This window comes from Rutidosis leptorrhynchoides, chromosome 4 (genome assembly GCF_046630445.1).
Source record: "Rutidosis leptorrhynchoides isolate AG116_Rl617_1_P2 chromosome 4, CSIRO_AGI_Rlap_v1, whole genome shotgun sequence".
In the NCBI taxonomy this organism is placed as follows: Eukaryota; Viridiplantae; Streptophyta; class Magnoliopsida; order Asterales; family Asteraceae; genus Rutidosis; species Rutidosis leptorrhynchoides.
Window position 1 is genome coordinate 70,795,773 of NC_092336.1, and position 20,129 is coordinate 70,815,901.

At 33.8% G+C, this 20,129-nt stretch overlaps 1 protein-coding gene across 1 annotated transcript; it reads right to left on the minus strand.

Moving 5' to 3' along the window:
* Nucleotides 1-1,061: 1,061 nt before the first annotated feature.
* Nucleotides 1,062-15,835, minus strand: LOC139840714 (uncharacterized). The gene is made up of 4 exons (XM_071830963.1): nt 15,737-15,835; nt 15,235-15,385; nt 13,440-14,790; nt 1,062-1,812 (listed from the first exon to the last, which is right to left on the minus strand). Exons 1-4 carry the CDS (start codon nt 15,833-15,835, stop codon nt 1,062-1,064), a joined length of 2,352 nt encoding a protein of 783 aa, XP_071687064.1.
* Between the last annotated feature and the right edge of the window lie 4,294 nt (nt 15,836-20,129).

The window sequence follows — 20,129 nt, forward strand, 5'->3', positions numbered from 1 at the left end:
ATAAACAAGAGTTCATACAAATAAACGTTTAAACATACATACATGCATACTCAAAAAAAAAAAAAAAAAATCTACAAGTAATACTACAAGTACATAAAACGGATAGTAAAGATAAAAGTAATAATACAAATAATAGTAGCTATTAAAAGTTACTAGAAGAAATAATAATATTAATATTAATAAAACTAATAATAATAATTTTAATAATTTATATTTATATTAAAACTACAACAATTATGATAATAATAGTAAATAATAGTGGTGAAAGTAAAAGGAAATAATAGAAATAATATTAATAGTAATAATAACATAAAAATAATACTATTAATAATCAATACTAATAAAAATGGCAATGAAACCGGTAATAATCCTAATAAAAATACACTAATAATAATAATAATAATAATGTTAATAATAATAATAACAAAAATAATAATAATAATAATAATAATAATAATAATAATAATAATAATAATAATAATAATAATAATAATAGTAGTAGTAGTTTTAGTAGTAGTAATAAAGTAATAATAATAGTAATACTAATAATAATACAAATAATAAAATAGAAAGCAACCCTACTCGACAATTCTTATTCTAGCCCTCCACGCATTCCTATCTGAAGTCATGTCCTCGGTCAACAAAAGTTCTCTCATGTCGAGCTTTAGTCTATCCATCCACCTACGAGTAGGTCTACCCCTTCTCCTTACGCCGTCAACTGTGAGTGCCTCTACTCTCCTGACAGGGGCACTATGTGGTCGCCTCATCACGTGCCCATACCATCGAAGTCGTTCTTCTCTTAGTTTGTCGATGATGCTTCTAACTCCAAGGTTTTCCCTAAACACACCATTTGGAATCATGTCTAACATGGTTTTACCACACGTCCACCTAACCATTCTCATTTCAGCCACTTCCATCCTTCTCTCATGGGCTTTCGTCATTGGCCAACATTCTGATCCATACAACATAGCAGATCAAATCGCCACTTTGAAGAATTTCCCTTTCAATTTGAGCGGTATCTTCTTGTCGCACAAAACCCCTTTCGCTGCTCTCCACTTCAGCTAGCCTGCCTTAATATGATGGGTCACATCCTCGTCGATCCTCCCCGATTTGTGAAGGACCGAGCCTAGATATCTAAACGAATCTTGTGGATGCAAGATCTGGTCCCCAATGTTAATATGTACTCCAACATTTTGTTCATCCTCTGTCTTGGCGAAATCACACCTAAGGTATTCTGTCTTTTGTCTACTGATCCGTATTCCGTTTTGTTCTAAGGTCTCCCTCCATTGCTCTAGTCTTCTATTAAGATCCTCTTTGGATTCTGATACAAGCACAATATCGTCGGCAAAAATCAAACACCAGAGGACGCTCTCTTGTAATCCCCGAGACAACTCGTCAAGGATCAAAGCGAAAAGGAAAGGGCTAAGGGCAGATCCCTGGTGCAGGCCTACATCTATCGGAAAATACTCTGTGTTTCCCACAGGAGTTCGAACGCAAGACTTCGCCCCTTCATACATATCCGTAATAGCTCTAATGTATCTGCTTGGGATACCTCTAACATTAAGTGTCTTCCAAATCAGCTTTCGCGAAACACAATCATATGCCTTTTCTAAGTCTAAGAAAACCATCTCTAGGCTCTTTTGCTTTTCCCTAAACTTCTCTATAAGACTCCTTATAATATGAATTGCCTCCATCGAAGAGCGCCCTGGCATGAAGCCAAATTGGTTCTCCGAAATAGTAGTTTCTCGCCGAAGTCTAGTCTCGATCACTCTCTCCCAGAGCTTAATAGTATGACTAAGTAATTTTATGCCTCTATAATTACCGCAAATTTGGGCATCTGTCATAACCCGTCCTTAACCATAAGAACGAGTTAGATAACGTATGATTTCATTGCGAGGTATTGACCTCTATATGCGACATTTTTAAAAGAACAACTGCATTTATTTTACATTACAAACCATAACTCTTATTTTAATACAAGCTTTAGACAATATAAAGATGATTATCGTTTAGCGATAATCATAGACTTACAAACTTTACATGTGATGATAACAATACGATTTCCAACATATTTTACATTACAAATCCTCCGATATGCAGTTTAATTTTTGACACAAATATGCATACTCAAGATCTTGCTTAAATTCAACATGTTGCAGCGGAAGCTTTTAGTTATCACCTGAGAATAGACATGTTTAAAACGTCAACATAAAGTTGGTGAGATATAGGTTTAATGCCGGCAGCGATATAAATATAGACCACAAGATTTCATATGTAAACATTTTAATAAAAATATTCTAAGTGGTTGAGCACTTGGTAACCATACTTAACATTTAATCACGTCGCATATTTCCTTTATTATGAAATCTTACTACACCGTACCAAGTGTAGTTACGAAACGAAGTACTGTGCAACCGTTGAATACTGGTCGTCCAGTCCGGTTGGGGTTGTCAGGCCCGATAGATCTATCAACAGGATTCGCGTTTACAATACCGCTGTAAATAATAGTTACCAAGCTACAGGGAAGTATGCCAGTGGTACAACTCAACGTAGAATATATTTTTCAGTTACTTGTGTCCATAACGTAAAACATAAAATACATGTATTCTCATCCCGAAATACTTAGAGTTTAAAAGTGGGACTATATACTCACTTTTGCCTTGAAGATATATATTTTGACTTGGTCTCCGGTTGATATCACGAACCTATCCATATATAATATATCAATATATTTTTATTTTAAACAATCGTCACATATATATACTTATAATACTTTTTATGTCTTCTTAGTCCGTAGTTAGTAATTTAATTTTAATGGTTCATTTTTAGGTGTTTTAATAATTAAATAAAACCCCCATCGAAATAAATAAAACCCCCATCGTATTCGTATTGGTCGGGATTAATCTTGACCCACGGTACCGGTGTTGTCAAATGACGTGTTGCGTACAATCATGGAATCTTATGATTAATCTTCTCGTATTGTTTACGGGTGATTCTGAAATATATAAAATTAAATTATGAGTACATATATATAAAATATCATGTTATTTTAAAAAGATGTGATTTATTTAATTTTTCTCCAATTATTTTCGTGGCTAAACTAGTCTTGGATATCCGATTTTGTTTTGGTCATAGTTTCTTCGTTACAACTCCGTTTTCGTTGGTTCAACTTGCCACTTCCTTGGATCGAGTCCTTCTTTAAGAATATGAACTGTAAATACCTTAGTTTGTATTCGAAATCACAGGTCATAGGTCAAACTTTGGTGAAACTTATGAAGTTAATCATTTTCCATCATGTAAACAACCTTAAATGATTATTTTTCTAAAAATACTTATACTTTGAGTTAAATCATGAAATTTTTATGTGTTATCATATTCATAGTAAATATCATTTTTCCAGAAAATAAACCTCCAATTTAAGGTTCAAGATAGTTTTTAATTATCCAACCCAAAACAGCCCCCGGTTGCACTCCGACGTCGTAAAAACAGTTTTAAGGTGTTCTTTGAAAAACCAAGTTATACCTTGTTAAATTAGAATATATTTATGATATATTACAGGTCTTGAAGTATTTTAAAAGTTAAGTTAGAAGGATCTATTTAGTTTGCAAACAAGTTTGAAAACATTCAAACTATGTTCTTGTTGTTAAAATTTTATACCATAAAATAAGATAGCTATATATATATATGAATCGAATAAGGTTATGAACAAAGTTACTACCTCAAGTTACTTGAACAAGATTGCTGTAAAAGAGGAGTAAAAACCTAGAACCAAAAGAGTGATGGAGTTGAATGAAAAATTGGAAGTAAACTTGTGTTCTTGGAAGGATTCTTGAAGTGTTTTTGTAAGGGTTTTCTTATGGTGATTAAGTGATGTTTTTGAAGCTAGATCTTCATGGTAACTTTGCTGAATTGATTAAGGGTTCTAAGGCTTCTAAGTATGTGTGTGTTTTGGCTAGAAAGTTGAAGTAAAATGAATCAAAATGATGATCCTTGGATACTCCTTAAAAACGTGAATCAAGGGTAGACATGGACAAAATTTCAAGTTGTAATTTTATGTAATTAGTCAAGCTATCCTCCAAATTCAATTACCTTATACCTAGGGCATGAACAAGGGCTGATTGGTGGTGATTTTATGTGTATATACTAATAGTAAATACGTATAGAAGCTAGGTATGATACGAGTACATATACCGTAGATATACGTATAGAAATCTTGTGAAAAATGGAATGAGAATTCAAATATAGCTATCTTTTGTGAATATACTTATATTGTTTTATGTATTTAAGTCCTTAAAAAGTGATTAAATACATTATATATACGATATATGTATAAACATTATAGGTCATAAGTATTTATATCAAAAAACGTTACGTATGGTTATTGTTTTGAAAACTTAAGTTAGTAGTTTCAAAATATACTTATAACTTATTGTTATTAATACAAAATGAGGTATTAAAACATTCTTAGATCATGTTAAATATGTATATATACATATATATACACAAACGTATAATTATCATATGTTATATAGTTCGTGATATCATCGGTCAAACTAGACGGTCAAACGTTGTGTAAAACTCTTTTCAAAAACATAAATCTCAACAATTTGGATTGCTTATCATGTTGGTAAGGTTTAATTTATGTAAATATTAATCTTATAAGTATAGAACGATCGAAAAAGTGCGGGTCATTACAGTACCTACCCGTTAAATAAATTTCGTCCCGAAATTTTAAAATTGTACCTATTTTGCGTCATCGAGAAACAAGTGTGGATACTTTTGTTTCATCTGATCCTCTCATTCCCAAGTAAACTCAGGACCTCTTCGAGCATTCCAACGAACCTTAACGATCGGTATGTTGCTCTGCTTGAGCTGTTTAACTTCACGGTCCATGATTTCGATTGGTTCTTCGATGAATTGTAGTTTCTCATCGACATGGATTTCTTCAAGAGGAATGGTGAGATCTTCCTTTGCAAGACACTTCTTAAGGTTCGAGACGTGAAATGTATTATGTACTCCGGCGAGTTGTTGTGGTAACTCGAGTCGATAAGCTACCGGTCCAATGCGTTCGATAATCTTGAACGGGCCTACGTATCTTGGGTTCAGTTTACCCCTTTTTCCGAAACGTATTACACCTTTCCAAGGTGACACCTTTAGTATAACCATGTCACTGATTTGAAACTCTAATGGTTTCCTTCGAACATCGGCGTAGCTCTTTTGGCGACTACGGGCTGTTTTCAATCTCTCCTTAATTTGTACTATCTTTTCAGTAGTTTCATGTATGATCTCGGGACCAGTTAATTGTCGATCTCCTACTTCATTCCAACAGATAGGAGATCTACACTTCCTTCCATACAGTGCTTCGAATGGTGCAGCTTTAATGCTCGCATGATAACTATTATTATACGAGAATTCTGCTAACGGTAGATATTTATCCCATCCGTTTCCAAAATCGATCACACATGCCCTGAGCATGTCTTCAAGAGTCTGAATTGTTCTTTCACTCTGCCCATCGGTTTGCGGATGATATGCAGTACTCATATCCAAACGAGTTCCTAGTGCCTCCTGTAGTGATTGCCAGAACTTTGAGGTAAATCTACTATCACGATCAGATATAATGGAAATAGGTATTCCATGCCTTGAAACTATTTCCTTTATATATAATCGTAATAATTTCTCCATTCTATCCGTTTCCTTTATAGGCAAGAAATGTGCAGATTTGGTAAGACGATCAACAATTACCCAAATGGTGTCGTATCCCCAGGCAGTCTTTGGTAACTTCGTGATGAAATCCATGGTAATACCATCCCATTTCCATTCTGGGATTTCTGGTTGTTGAAGTAACCCTGACGGCTTCTGGTGTTCTGCTTTGACTTTGGAACAAGTTAAACACTCCCCAACATATGTTGCAACGTCTGTCTTTAAATTTGGCCACCAATAATGTGTCTTAAGATCTTGGTACATCTTTCCCACTCCAGGATGTATCGAGTATCTTGTCTTATGTGCCTCGTTCAATATCAACTTCCTTAATCCACCCAACTTCGGTACCCAAATACGATTTGCAAAATATCGAATTCCATCTTCCCGTATAACGAGTTGCTTCTCATACTTCTTCATTATTTCATTTCCTATATTTTCTTTAGTAAGTGCTTCTCGTTGAGCCTCTTTGATTTGTGAGTTGAGATTCATGCGAATTTTTATGTTCATCGCTCGAACTCGAATTGGTTCTCGTTCCTTTCTGCTTAAAGCATCGGCCACCACGTTCGCCTTCCCGGGATGATAACGAATTTCACAATCATAGTCGTTTATTAACTCGACCCACCTACGTTGTCTCATGTTCAGCTGTTTCTGATCAAAAATATGTTGAAGGCTTTTATGATCAGTAAACACAGTGCATTTAACCCCATACAAGTAGTGTCTCCATATCTTCAATGCAAACACGACTGCTCCCAGTTCTAGATCATGCGTCGTATAATTCCGCTCGTGAATCTTCAATTGTCGGGATGCGTATGCAATAACTTTCTTCCGTTGCATAAGAACGCAACCAAAACCTTGTCGCGAAGCGTCACAATATATTTCAAAATCATCGTTCCCTTCTGGTAACGATAAAATAGGCGCCGTAGTTAACTTCTTCTTTAGTAATTGAAATGCACTCTCCTGCTCAGAGGTCCATTCATATTTCTTCCCTTTTTGCGTTAACGCTGTCAACGGCTTAGCTATTCGGGAAAAATCTTGAATAAACCTTCTATAATAACCGACTAAACCCAAAAATTGGCGTATCTGCGTTGGTGTCCTAGGAGTCTCCCATTTTTCAATGGCTTCAATTTTTGCTGGATCAACCTGAATTCCTTTGCTACTAACAACGTGGCCAAGAAATTGCACTTCTTTCAACCAGAAAGCACATTTAAAAAATTTAGCATATAGCTGTTCTTTTCTTAACAACTCTAATATCAACCTTAAATGCTGCTCATGCTCTTGCTCACTCTTGGAATAGATAAGAATATCATCAATGAAAATGATAACAAACTTATCTAGATATGGACTACAAACTCGATTCATGAGGTCCATGAATACAGCTGGCGCATTCGTCAATCCAAACGGCATGACCAAAAATTCGTAATGACCGTAGCGTGTCCGAAAAGCAGTTTTCGGTATATCTTCTTCTTTGACGCGTAGTTGATGATAACCCGATCTTAGGTCGATTTTCGAATAAACACATGATCCTTGCAGTTGATCAAATAAGTCATCAATTCTCGGTAGTGGATACCGATTCTTGATAGTTAACTTATTTAATTCACGATAATCTATACACATCCTAAAAGATCCATCTTTCTTCTTAACAAATAAAATTGGAGCTCCCCACGGTGAAGTGCTTGGTCGTATGAATCCACGGTCCAGTAATTCTTTTAACTGACTTTGAAGTTCTTTTGATTCGGACGGTGCAAGTCTATATGGCGCACGAGCCACTGGTGCAGCTCCTGGTACTAAATCTATTTGAAATTCTACAGATCTAAATGGAGGTAATCCCGGCAACTCTTCCGGAAAGACTTCAGGAAAATCTCTTGCCACAGGCACGTCATTGATGCTCTTCACTTTTTCCTTCATTTCGACTTTATTAACATGTGCTAAGATAGCATAGCACCCTTTCTTCAAGCACTTTTGAGCTTTCAAATAACTAATGAGTTTTAGCTTTGAGTTACCCTTCTCTCCATAAATCATTACTGGCGTTTTATCCTTACGAGGAATGCGAATTGCCTTCTTGGCGCACACAACTTCAGCTCCTATTTTGGACATCCAGTCCATGCCGACTATTACATCAAAACTTCCTAATTCTATGGGTATCAAATCAATCTTAAATGTTTCTCCGGCTAAATTTATTTTACAATCACGGCAAATTTTATCGGCTTTAATTAGTTTACAATTAGCTAACTCAATCATGTACTTAGCATCTAGAGGTAATGATGAACAATTCAATTTAACGTAAAAGTCTCTACTCACGTAACTTCTATCGGCACCAGTATCAAATATAATAGATGCGGATAAGTTATTAATGGTAAACGTACCCATAACAAGCTCCGGGTCTTCACACGCCTCTCTAGCATTAATAACAAATGCTCTTCCACGTGCAGATCCATTATTCTTCTCTGGATTCGGACACTGGCTCTTATAATGACCCTGTTTCCCACACCCATAACAAGTAACAGTGGCCAAGGCAGTTCTATTTGCATTGGTGGCAGGAGTCTTGGTACCGTTTGTATTTGTAACGAGAGCCCTACAATCTTCAGCAAGATGACCCTTTCGATTACATTTATTGCATACCACATTACAGTAACCAGAGTGATGTTTGTGGCATCGGTTGCATAAAGGATTTTGTCCTTTGTAACCAAAGCTTAAACCACTACCCGCACCTTGCGTGATTTCTTGTTTCTTAAAAGATTGTTGTTGGTTACCTCGACCATAATTTCCATTCCACTTTCTTTTGTTACCTGATACCCTCACATCAGTATTGGATACTTTCTTATCCATGATGACCTGATCCATTAGCTCGTTTGCCATGGTTATAGCTTCATGAATTGTCTTAGGTTTCGATGCTGTAACATTTGCCTTGACCTTTTTGGGCAAACTATCTTTGTACATTTCAATCTTCCGTTCTTCGGTTGGAACCAATTCAGGACATAGCAAAACTAATTCCATGAATCGCTGATTGTAGTTGGTGATTTCAGTACCAATAACCTTCAGACTTCGTAATTCATCTTCCAACTTCCTAACCTCGTTCCTTGGACAATATTCGTTGATTAACATTGTTTTGAATTCTTCCCATAGAGTATCATAAGCTACATCTCCTCCTACAGCCTTCACAAAATTTTTCCACCACGTGAGTGCACTATCTTGTAAAGTGCACGATGCATACTTGGTCATGTCCTTTTCAACACAACCACTGATTTTAAACACAGTCTCCATCTTTTCTATCCACCGGGTTAAACCGATCGGTCCTTCTGTTCCACTGAATGATGAGGGCTTGCAAGCTTGAAAAGTCTTGTAGGTGCATCCTACGCGAGGATTTGGGTTAACTGCAGCATCTCTTGCAGCCTCGACCCATAACATTCTATCGTTCACTCGCTGGTTGATGAATTCCTCGACTTCTTGTTCCGTCATTCGATTCAATCGCGCCATATTCTTCTATAAGAATGAAAAGAAAATAATTATTCACATGGAATATTATAGATGTAGTGTATATTTACAGTACATTATAGCTTATTAATAATATGAACCAGGTATTATTATAAAAGCCTTTTCTTCTTATTAGCGTTTTATAATTATATCTAGGGTAGTACCTACCCGTTAATGTCCATACTTAATAGCTTAGTACAGAACCAATTACTACCATCTAAATAATACTTAACCATGGAAAATTATTGCATTTCATACTTCATTATTTTACATATGCTTATCTTACATTGAACATTAAGCAAACCACACTAATAATATTATACAAAATAATATATGATCCCATGGTTTAATACTGCAGCGCATCGTTTGGTCTATTTTCTAGGATGTTTAGGTTCAAAGAATCGCTTAACGCTTATCCTAGCTGTCTGCCTATATTTTGGCTGTGGGGCTGAAGAACTGGATGCCGGGATAGAACGAATAGGAATAGCGGGAATAGGGGTGGTAGTGTCTAGTGGAGTTGGTGCCACATCATCCTCACTAAACTCGGGATTTGAATTTTCTAATTCATTAGCCTTTCGTTTCTTTCCTAGTTCGAACTTGTCTTTTGTAATTTCCTGTATTTCTTCCTCGGTTTCACTTTCCTCCTCGGGTTCACTTTCCTCCTCGGGTTCACTTTCCTCCTCGGGTTCACTTTCCGGGTTTTCTATAGTCGGTTCATCCGGAATTTGTGAGTCTTCCCCAAAGATATTATTTTCGTCATCGGATAGGTTAATGACTGGAACACCATCTGAAGATTCTGGTTCGGAGTCGCTGAATGTGATAACAAGTTTTGAGCCCGACATCTATCACACAACAACTAACCCATTAGTACTACATAATATTTAAATATAAATTTTAACCAACAATGATAAGCAATGGTTTTTAAATCAGACCCGGTCAAAGTCCAGACTTACTAATGTATCCTAACGACTTATCAGTTAGACACACTAATGCAAACCTGGTTCGCTAAGACCACCGCTCTGATACCACATGTCATAACCCGTCCTTAACCATAAGAACGAGTTAGATAACGTATGATTTCATTGCGAGGTATTGACCTCTATATGCGACATTTTTAAAAGAACAACTGCATTTATTTTACATTACAAACCATAACTCTTATTTTAATACAAGCTTTAGACAATATAAAGATGATTATCGTTTAGCGATAATCTTAGACTTACAAACTTTACATGTGATGATAACAATACGATTTCCAACATATTTTACATTACAAATCCTCCGATATGCAGTTTTATTTTTGACACAAATATGCATACTCAAGATCTTGCTTAAATTCAACATGTTGCAGTGGAAGCTTTTAGTTATCACCTGAGAATAGACATGTTTAAAATGTCAACATAAAGTTGGTGAGATATAGGTTTAATGCCGGCAGCGATATAAATATAGACCACAAGATTTCATATGTAAACATTTTAATAAAAATATTCTAAGTGGTTGAGCACTTGGTAACCATACTTAACATTTAATCACGTCGCATATTCCCTTTATTATGAAATCTTACTACACCGTACCAAGTGTAGTTACGAAACGAAGTACTGTGCAACCGTTGAATACTGGTCGTCCAGTCCGGTTGGGGTTGTCAGGCCCGATAGATCTATCAACAGGATTCGCGTTTACAATACCGCTGTAAATAATAGTTACCAAGCTACAGGGAAGTATGCCAGTGGTACAACTCAACGTAGAATATATTTTTCAGTTACTTGTGTCCATAACGTAAAACATAAAATACATGTATTCTCATCCCGAAATACTTAGAGTTTAAAAGTGGGACTATATACTCACTTTTGCCTTGAAGATATATATTTTGACTTGGTCTCCGGTTGATATCACGAACCTATCCATATATAATATATCAATATATTTTTATTTTAAACAATCGTCACATATATATACTTATAATACTTTTTATGTCTTCTTAGTCCGTAGTTAGTAATTTAATTTTAATGGTTCATTTTTAGGTGTTTTAATAATTAAATAAAAACCCCATCGAAATAAATAAAACCCCCATCGTATTCGTATTGGTCGGGATTAATCTTGACCCACGGTACCGGTGTTGTCAAATGACGTGTTGCGTACAATCATGGGATCTTATGATTAATCTTCTCGTATTGTTTACGGGTGATCCTGAAATATATAAAATTAAATTATGAGTACATATATATAAAATATCATGTTATTTTAAAAAGATGTGATTTATTTAATTTTTCTCCAATTATTTTCGTGGCTAAACTAGTCTTGGATATCCGATTTTGTTTTGGTCATAGTTTCTTCGTTACAACTCCGTTTTCGTTGGTTCAACTTGCCACTTCCTTGGATCGAGTCCTTCTTTAAGAATATGAACTGTAAATACCTTAGTTTGTATTCGAAATCACAGGTCATAGGTCAAACTTTGGTGAAACTTATGAAGTTAATCATTTTCCATCATGTAAACAACTTTAAATGATTATTTTTCTAAAAATACTTATACTTTGAGTTAAATCATGAAATTTTTATGTGTTATCATATTCATAGTAAATATCATTTTTCCAGAAAATAAACCTCCAATTCAAGGTTCAAGATAGTTTTTAATTATCCAACCCAAAACAGCCCCCGGTTGCACTCCGACGTCGTAAAAACAGTTTTTAAGGTGTTCTTTGAAAAACCAAGTTATACCTTATTAAATTAGAATATATTTATGATATATTACAGGTCTTGAAGTATTTTAAAAGTTAAGTTAGAAGGATCTATTTAGTTTGCAAACAAGTTTGAAAACATTCAAACTATGTTCTTGTTGTTAAAATTTTATACCATAAAATAAGATAGCTATATATATATGAATCGAATAAGGTTATGAACAAAGTTACTACCTCAAGTTACTTGGACAAGATTGCTGTAAAAGAGGAGTAAAAACCTAGAACCAAAAGAGTGATGGAGTTGAATGAAAAATTGGAAGTAAACTTGTGTTCTTGGAAGGATTCTTGAAGTGTTTTTGTAAGGGTTTTCTTATGGTGATTAAGTGATGTTTTTGAAGCTAGATCTTCATGGTAACTTTGCTGAATTGATTAAGGGTTCTAAGGCTTCTAAGTATGTGTGTGTTTTGGCTAGAAAGTTGAAGTAAAATGAATCAAAATGATGATCCTTGGATACTCCTTAAAAACGTGAATCAAGGGTAGACATGGACAAAATTTCAAGTTGTAATTTTATGTAATTAGTCAAGCTATCCTCCAAATTCAATTACCTTATACCTAGGGCATGAACAAGGGCTGGTTGGTGGTGATTTTATGTGTATATACTAATAGTAAATACGTATAGAAGCTAGGTATGATACGAGTACATATACCGTAGATATACGTATAGAAATCTTGTGAAAAATGGAATGAGAATTCAAATATAGCTATCTTTTGTGAATATACTTATATTGTTTTATGTATTTAAGTCCTTAAAAAGTGATTAAATACATTATATATACGATATATGTATAAACATTATAGGTCATAAGTATTTATATCAAAAAACGTTACGTATGGTTATTGTTTTGAAAACTTAAGTTAGTAGTTTCAAAATATACTTATAACTTATTGTTATTAATACAAAATGAGGTATTAAAACATTCTTAGATCATGTTAAATATGTATATATACATATATATACACAAACGTATAATTATCATATGTTATATAGTTCGTGATATCATCGGTCAAACTAGACGGTCAAACGTTGTGTAAAACTCTTTTCAAAAACATAAATCTCAACAATTTGGATTGCTTATCATGTTGGTAAGGTTTAATTTATGTAAATATTAATCTTATAAGTATAGAACGATCGAAAAAGTGCGGGTCATTACAGCATCCCCTTTATTTTTGTAGATGGGGATAATCTCACTAAGTCTCCATTCCGTAGGCATTTTATAGCATCTAAACGTCTTGTTAAAAAGACACGTCAACCACCTAACACCATCCTCTCCGAGGCACCGCCACGCCTCTATCGGAATCGGGTCTGGACCAACCGCTTTGTTTCTCCCCATCTTTCGTAGTGCCGATCTTACTTCTTCCTGGCAGATCCTCCTACAAAAATTGTTGTTCTGGAATTGTCCTATACCCAAGTCTTGCATATCCTCTCGATGTACAGGTCCTCCACCAACGAAAAGAGATGAGAAATACCCTTCCCATCTTTTTCTAATTTCATTTTCCTTCACTATGGTTTGACCGGCTTCATCTTTGATAAACTTGATGTTATCTATATCCCTCCTTCTATACTCTCTAGCTTTTGCAATCCTGTAGATATCATTTGCTCCTTCTTTAGAGTCTAGTTTCTTATACAAATCTTCATACGCTTTATCTTTTGCACGTGCAACAACCTTCTTAGCTTCTATCTTGGCTTCTTTATATCTCTCTTCAGCCATAGTTCTATCCTCGGTTGTTCCCTCCCGACATGCAGTGAGCTCCCTAAACCTCAGTTGCTTAAGCGCGACTTTGGTTTGAACCTCGTCACTGATCCACCATGATTCTCTACTAGGCCTATGTCCTTTCGAAGTCCCTACTGCCACCCCTAAGGATTCCTTAGCTGCCTCTCTAATAGTGGACGCCAGACTCTCCCACATCTGATCCGCATTAACATGAGTATCCATCTCCACTCCTGCCTCAACTCTTTCTAAAACTAAAGCTTTAAATGTTTCAGCCTTCTCTTCATTCAGATTCTTCCATAGAATTCGAGGTTGAGCGGGTCTCGCACTCTTGAAAACTCGTCTCTGAAGAACTAAGTCCATGACCAATAATCTGTGTTGAGTGGAACATACCCATGTAGTTAGGGCCCTACAGTCTCCACATGACCTAAGGTCCCCTTTGCGAAGCAATAAATAGTCAATCTGGGTACTATTCCCCCCACTATGGAAGGTTGCAAGTTGAGCCTCCGTCTTCTTGAAGAAAGAATTTGCAACAACCAAATCGTGGGCAACAGCGAATTCAAGGATAGAGCGCCCTTCTTCATTTCTAACTCCGAATCCAAAGCCCCCATGGACTCCATCATAACCCTCCACATCAGTTCCTATATGTCCATTAAGATCTCCCCCAATGAGAAATCGATGGTCAGCAGGGCACCTCCTCACAACTGCATCCAACGATTCCCAAAAACGTCTCTTTTCGTCTTCTCCTAAACCCGCATGAGGTGCGTAAGCGCTAATGACCATGAAAGTCTCCTCCTGGACAACTAACCTAACCGACATAATCCTATCGCTAAACCTATCCACACCCACAACATGGTCCCTATAGGGGCGTCCTATAATGATTCCTACCCCGTTTCTAGCTACGCTAAAACCAGAAAACCACAACTTGTAGTCATCAATACAAACCGCCTCTTCACCTCTCCATCTAGTCTCTTGAACACACAAAATGTCCACTTTTCTCTTAATTAAAGTATCTACAAGCTCACGTGATTTGCTAGTCAAAGATCCTACATTCCAACTCCCCACTCTAATCCTAACACGGTTCGCTAGCCTATCCCCTCTTCTAAACCCTCTAGACCTACCCGCCGCAAAGCTAGAAGGACATGACCTCAAGTAACCATCTCTACGAGAAGCGTCTATTCTTACTCAAAAAATAAAACCAAATATATTTATACAAGTAGTAGTGGCAATATATGATATAAAAAAAAAAAACTATATATATATACGTACCTAAAAAGTAGCACAAAAATAATATCAGTAGAGATAATAAACTAATAAGGGTAACTAAGCAAAGCCAGCCTACAATGAGAAATATTATTATTATTATTATTATTATTATTATTATTATTATTATATTTATATTTATAATTATTTATATTTATTATTATATTAATATACGGAATAATTAAGAAAGAAAAGTAAAACTCAAAAATTAACAAACCCAGCAAAGTAAACAAAGGCAAATTAAGTACTGTAATTAACAATCCCAGCAAACTAAACTCAGGTAGATGGACCAAACAAAGGGAGATAAAATTAGAATAAACGAATAAATATGTGTAAAAGGGGAGAGAAACAAGAACCCGCCGGAAAACACTTTTCCGGTACTATTGGCTGGCAAAACAAAATTCCGGCAGTAAACTCCCATCGGCGCGTGAAAGCTTCTATTCCAGCGAAGATGGTGCCGTTAGGATCGTAAAATTGAATCCAGTTAGTTTCTAGTGGCGGTGTTTTCTAAAATACAGTGATTTATAGCTTAAAATTAGTATATACGATTTGTTAGTTTTGGGTTTAGAAATGGTGTGTGTGAGCCGTTGGGAGAGAAAGCAGGAGAGAGAAACTTGAATAACTTGAATAACTTATAATCATACTTAGTAAATAACTAATATGATATTAATATTAATTATATTATTGATAGTAACAATAATAATAATATCTTTATAACACTAACTAATAGCAATAAATGATATTAATAATAATAATAATAATAATAATAATAATAATAATAATAATAATAATAATAATAATAATAATAATAATAATATTAATATTAATATTAATATTAATATTAAAAATAATTACAACCTTTGAAGCCATGCCAAAAAGAAGTACGTCATAGCCCGGACTCGAACCCGAGACCCCTCGGTTAAACACAAACACATTCAACCAATGGACTAAATTCATTTTTCTGATAATAATCTCATCTAAATAATTATAACCCGTTTTCTTATATCTCTTCTTCCATCTTCAACAAGATCTCAAATCGTTTCCAAACAAAGTAATATTCATAACAGGATATTTAATGGATGCTGTTATATGAAACAGGAAATAATTGAGAGTGTTTGGAATGAATTTCGTAACAGGAAAATTAAAAAAAAAAGGTTGTAGCAGTCGCTGAAAGAGATGAAGAACACTAATTCGATTTTTAACTTAGAGATGTTTTAGGATCTTAAAACCTTCATAAAATATGTAGTAAAAAGTTCATAGAAACTTTTGAGATTATTAATTATAACAGAAACATCACAGAAATCTTTAATTCGATCTTAAAACAAAGTTTGACTTTTTTTTCCTTTAAAACTTTGACTCCAAAATTCGATTTCAATTTGAGGAATTGGAAGTTCAATTTTTGCAGAAAGATTGCTTAGGGGATTCCTAACACAACTGCAATTATACATTTTGGAATTTAAATCGAATTGAAGCTTTTGTGATTTGAGTTCAAGAACAGAGGTTGAGCTATATTTCTAGTTTTCTGTTTAATTAAAATCAGATAGAAGCTGCTAAATGAATTGTGTAATTGATAATGGTAGTTGAAAGTGGAATGATTTCCTTTTGTACACAAGCTAATCGATTTGATATATAACTTGGAAGCAATTGATTAAAAGATTCGAGCCAGGGAGTTGAAAACAAAAAAAATAAAGCAGAAAGGGATGGCCAATCTAATTCGTACGATTCTGTGATCTCTTATTAGACAAGAACAAAATTTTAAGAATCTGAAGTTGATCTTCCACGAATTTTCTACCTGTATGAATAATTTTTCACTTAAATAATGTTAATAACTAATAAGTATATTTATTATAATACTTTTAATATTACTAATAATAAGTAATAATAATAATAATATTAATTATTATTAATAATAATAATGTTAATAATGCTATTAATAATAATAATAATAATAATAATAATAATAATATTGATAATACTAATAATAACAATGAGGATAATGGTAAAAGTAATATAAAATATTGATATTAATATTTTTTTTAAATGAAAATGGTAATGAATAATCATAATAATAATTAAAATTATAGTTTTAATCATTCTTATAATTTTATTTATATTTAACATCTCTATTTTGATAATCATAACCTTTTAATTATAATTATAACAATAATGATAATGAAAATAATGATAATAATATTAATATAACAATTATATATTCAAACTTGTAATTAAAGTTAGTATAATACTATTTATATATAATATATTTTATATAATAACTAATATTGCGTATTAAATTTTTATACATTTTAACATATGTTATACATATAATAATACTTATAGAAATCATATATTTATGTATATTTATTTTAATTACAACTTAATTATTTCATATCTTAATTCACATATTCAATTTTAATGTTTAAATTATATTTTATAATTTCAAATTGTTATATATACTTATATATATATATATATATATATATATATATATATATATATATATATATATATATATATATATATATATATATATATATATATATATATATATATATATATATATATATATATATATATATATATATATATATATACGTATTTATTTACAAATAATCGTTCGTGAATCGCCGAGCACGGTCAAAGGGTAATTGATTACATGAAAGTAGTTCAAAATTTTTGATATTCAACTTTACAGATTTTGCTTATCGTGTCGAAATAATATAAAGATCAAGTTTAAATTTGGTCGAAAATTTCCGGGTCGTCACAGTACCTACCCGTTAAAGAAATTTCGTCCCCGAAATTTGATCGAGGTCGTCATGGCTATCAATAAAAATGTTTTCCTGACGAATATGAGCTAGAAATTAGAGTTTTATTACCAATGAGTAATAGGGATGAAATAATTCGATTTTATGAAGAGTACGATGAAGCTGTCACCAAAGAGTGAAATAAGAAAGACAAGTTTCATCATAACTTTTGACTAGTCATGGTTGAATTTAGGAAAATAAGGTTCATCTTAACTTTTGACGTTGTCTCGGTTGAATTCCGGAATTCAAGGGATTTAAAGAAAATCTTTGAAATCTAAAAGATCTGATTCTTCATTGAGTAAGGAAATTAAGATCTCTATAATTAAATACGGTGATATGCCTCTGTCATAACCCGTCCTTAACCATAAGAACGTGTTAGATAACGTATGATTTCATAGCGAGGTATTGACCTCTATATGCGACATTTTTAAAAGAACAACTGCATATATTTTACATTACAAACCATAATTCTTATTTTTGATACAAGCTTTAGACAATAAAAAGATGATTATCGTTTAGCGATAATCTTAGACTTACAAACTTTACATATGATGATAACAACACGATTTCTAGCATATTTTACAATACAAATCCTCGGATATGCAGTTTTGTTTTTGACACAAATATGAGTACGCAAGATCCTGCTTAAATTCAACATGTTGCAGCGGAAGCTTCTAATTATCACCTGAGAATAGACATGCTTAAAACGTCAACATAAAGTTGGTGAGATATAGGTTTAATGCCGGCAGCAATATATATATATATATAGACCACAAGATTTCATATATAAACGTTTTAATAAAAATATTCTAAGTGGTTGAGCACTTGGTAACCATACTTAACATTTAATCACGTCGCATATTCCCTTTATTATGAAATCTTACTACACCGTACCAAGTGTAGTCACAAAACGAAGTACTGTGCAACCGTTGAATACTGGTCGTCCAGTCCGGTTGGGGTTGTCAGGCCCGATAGATCTATCAACAGGATTCGCGTTTACAATACCGCTGTAAATAACAGTTACCAAGCTACAGGGAAGTATGCCAGTGGTACAACTCAACGTAGAATATATTTTTCAGTTAGTTGTGTCCATAACGTAAAACATAAAATACATGTATTCTCATCCCGAAATACTTAGAGTTTAAAAGTGGGACTATATACTCACTTTCGTCTTGAAGATATGTAATTTTGACTTGGTCTCCGATTGATATCACGAACCTATCCATATATAATATATCAATACCTTTTCTTTTTAAAACAATCGTCACATATATATACTTATTATACTTTTAATACTTTTAATAATTTCTTAGTCCGTAGTTAGCAGTCCGATGTTAGTAATTCAATTTTAATGGTTCATTTTTAGGTGTTTAATAAACCCCCAATGAAATAAATAAAACCCCCATCGTATATGTATTGGTCGAGATTAATCTTGACCCATGGTACCGGTGTTGTCAAATGACGTGTTGCGTACATAAAGTACCGGTGTTGTCAAATGACGTGTTGCGTACAATCATGGGATCTTATGATTAATCTTCTCGTATTGTTTACGGGTGATCCTGAACCATATAAAATTAAATTATGAGTATATATATATAAAATATCATGTTATTTTAAAAAGATGTGATTTATTTAATTTTCTCCAATTATTTTCGTAGCTAAACTAGTCTTAAACACAGTCTCCATCTTTTCTATCCACCGGGTTAAACCGATCGGTCCTTCTGTTCCACTGAATGATGAGGGCTTGCAAGCTTGAAAAGTTTTGTAAGTGCACCCCACACGAGGATTTGGGTTAACTGCAGCACCTCTTGCAGCCTCGACCCATAACATTCTGTCGTTCACTCGCTGATTGATGAGTTCCTGGATTTCTTGTTCCGTCATTCGGTTCAATCGCGCCATATTCTTCTATAAGAATGAAAAGAAAATAATTATTCACATGGAATATTATAGATGTAGTGTATATTTACAGTACATTATAGCTTATTAATAATATGAACCAGGTATTATTATAAAAGCCTTTTCTTCTTATTAGCGTTTTATAATTATATCTAGGGTAGTACCTACCCGTTAATGTCCATACTTAATAGCTTAGTACAGAATCAATTACTACCATCTAAATAATACTTAACTATGGAAAATTATTGCATTTCACACTTCACTATTTTACATATGCTTATCTTACATCGAACATTAAGCAAACCACACTAATAATATTATACAAAACATTATATGATCCCATGGTTTAATACGGCAGCGCATCGTTTGGTCTATTTTCTAGGACGTTTAGGTTCAATGAATCGCCTAACGCTTATCCTAGCGGTCTGCCTATATTTTGGCTGTGGGACTGAAGAACTGGATGCCGGGATAGAACGAATAGGAATAGCGGGAATAGGGGTGGTAGTGTCTAGTGGAGTTGGTGCCACATCATCCTTACTAAACTCGGGATTTGA

What these genes read in the sequence shown, in the direction of transcription:
- LOC139840714 (XM_071830963.1), bottom strand. Translation starts at nt 15,835, where the DNA reads ATGAATTTAGTCCATTGGTTGAATGTGTTTGTGTTTAACCGAGGGGTC. An exon ending in TTTTTGGCATGGCTTCAAAG is followed by an intron (nt 15,386 to 15,736) that starts GTTGTAATTATT and finishes ACTGTATTTTAG; the next exon opens with AAAACACCGCCACTAGAAAC. An exon ending in GGAAAAGTGTTTTCCGGCGG is followed by an intron (nt 14,791 to 15,234) that starts GTTCTTGTTTCT and finishes GAGTAAGAATAG; the next exon opens with ACGCTTCTCGTAGAGATGGT.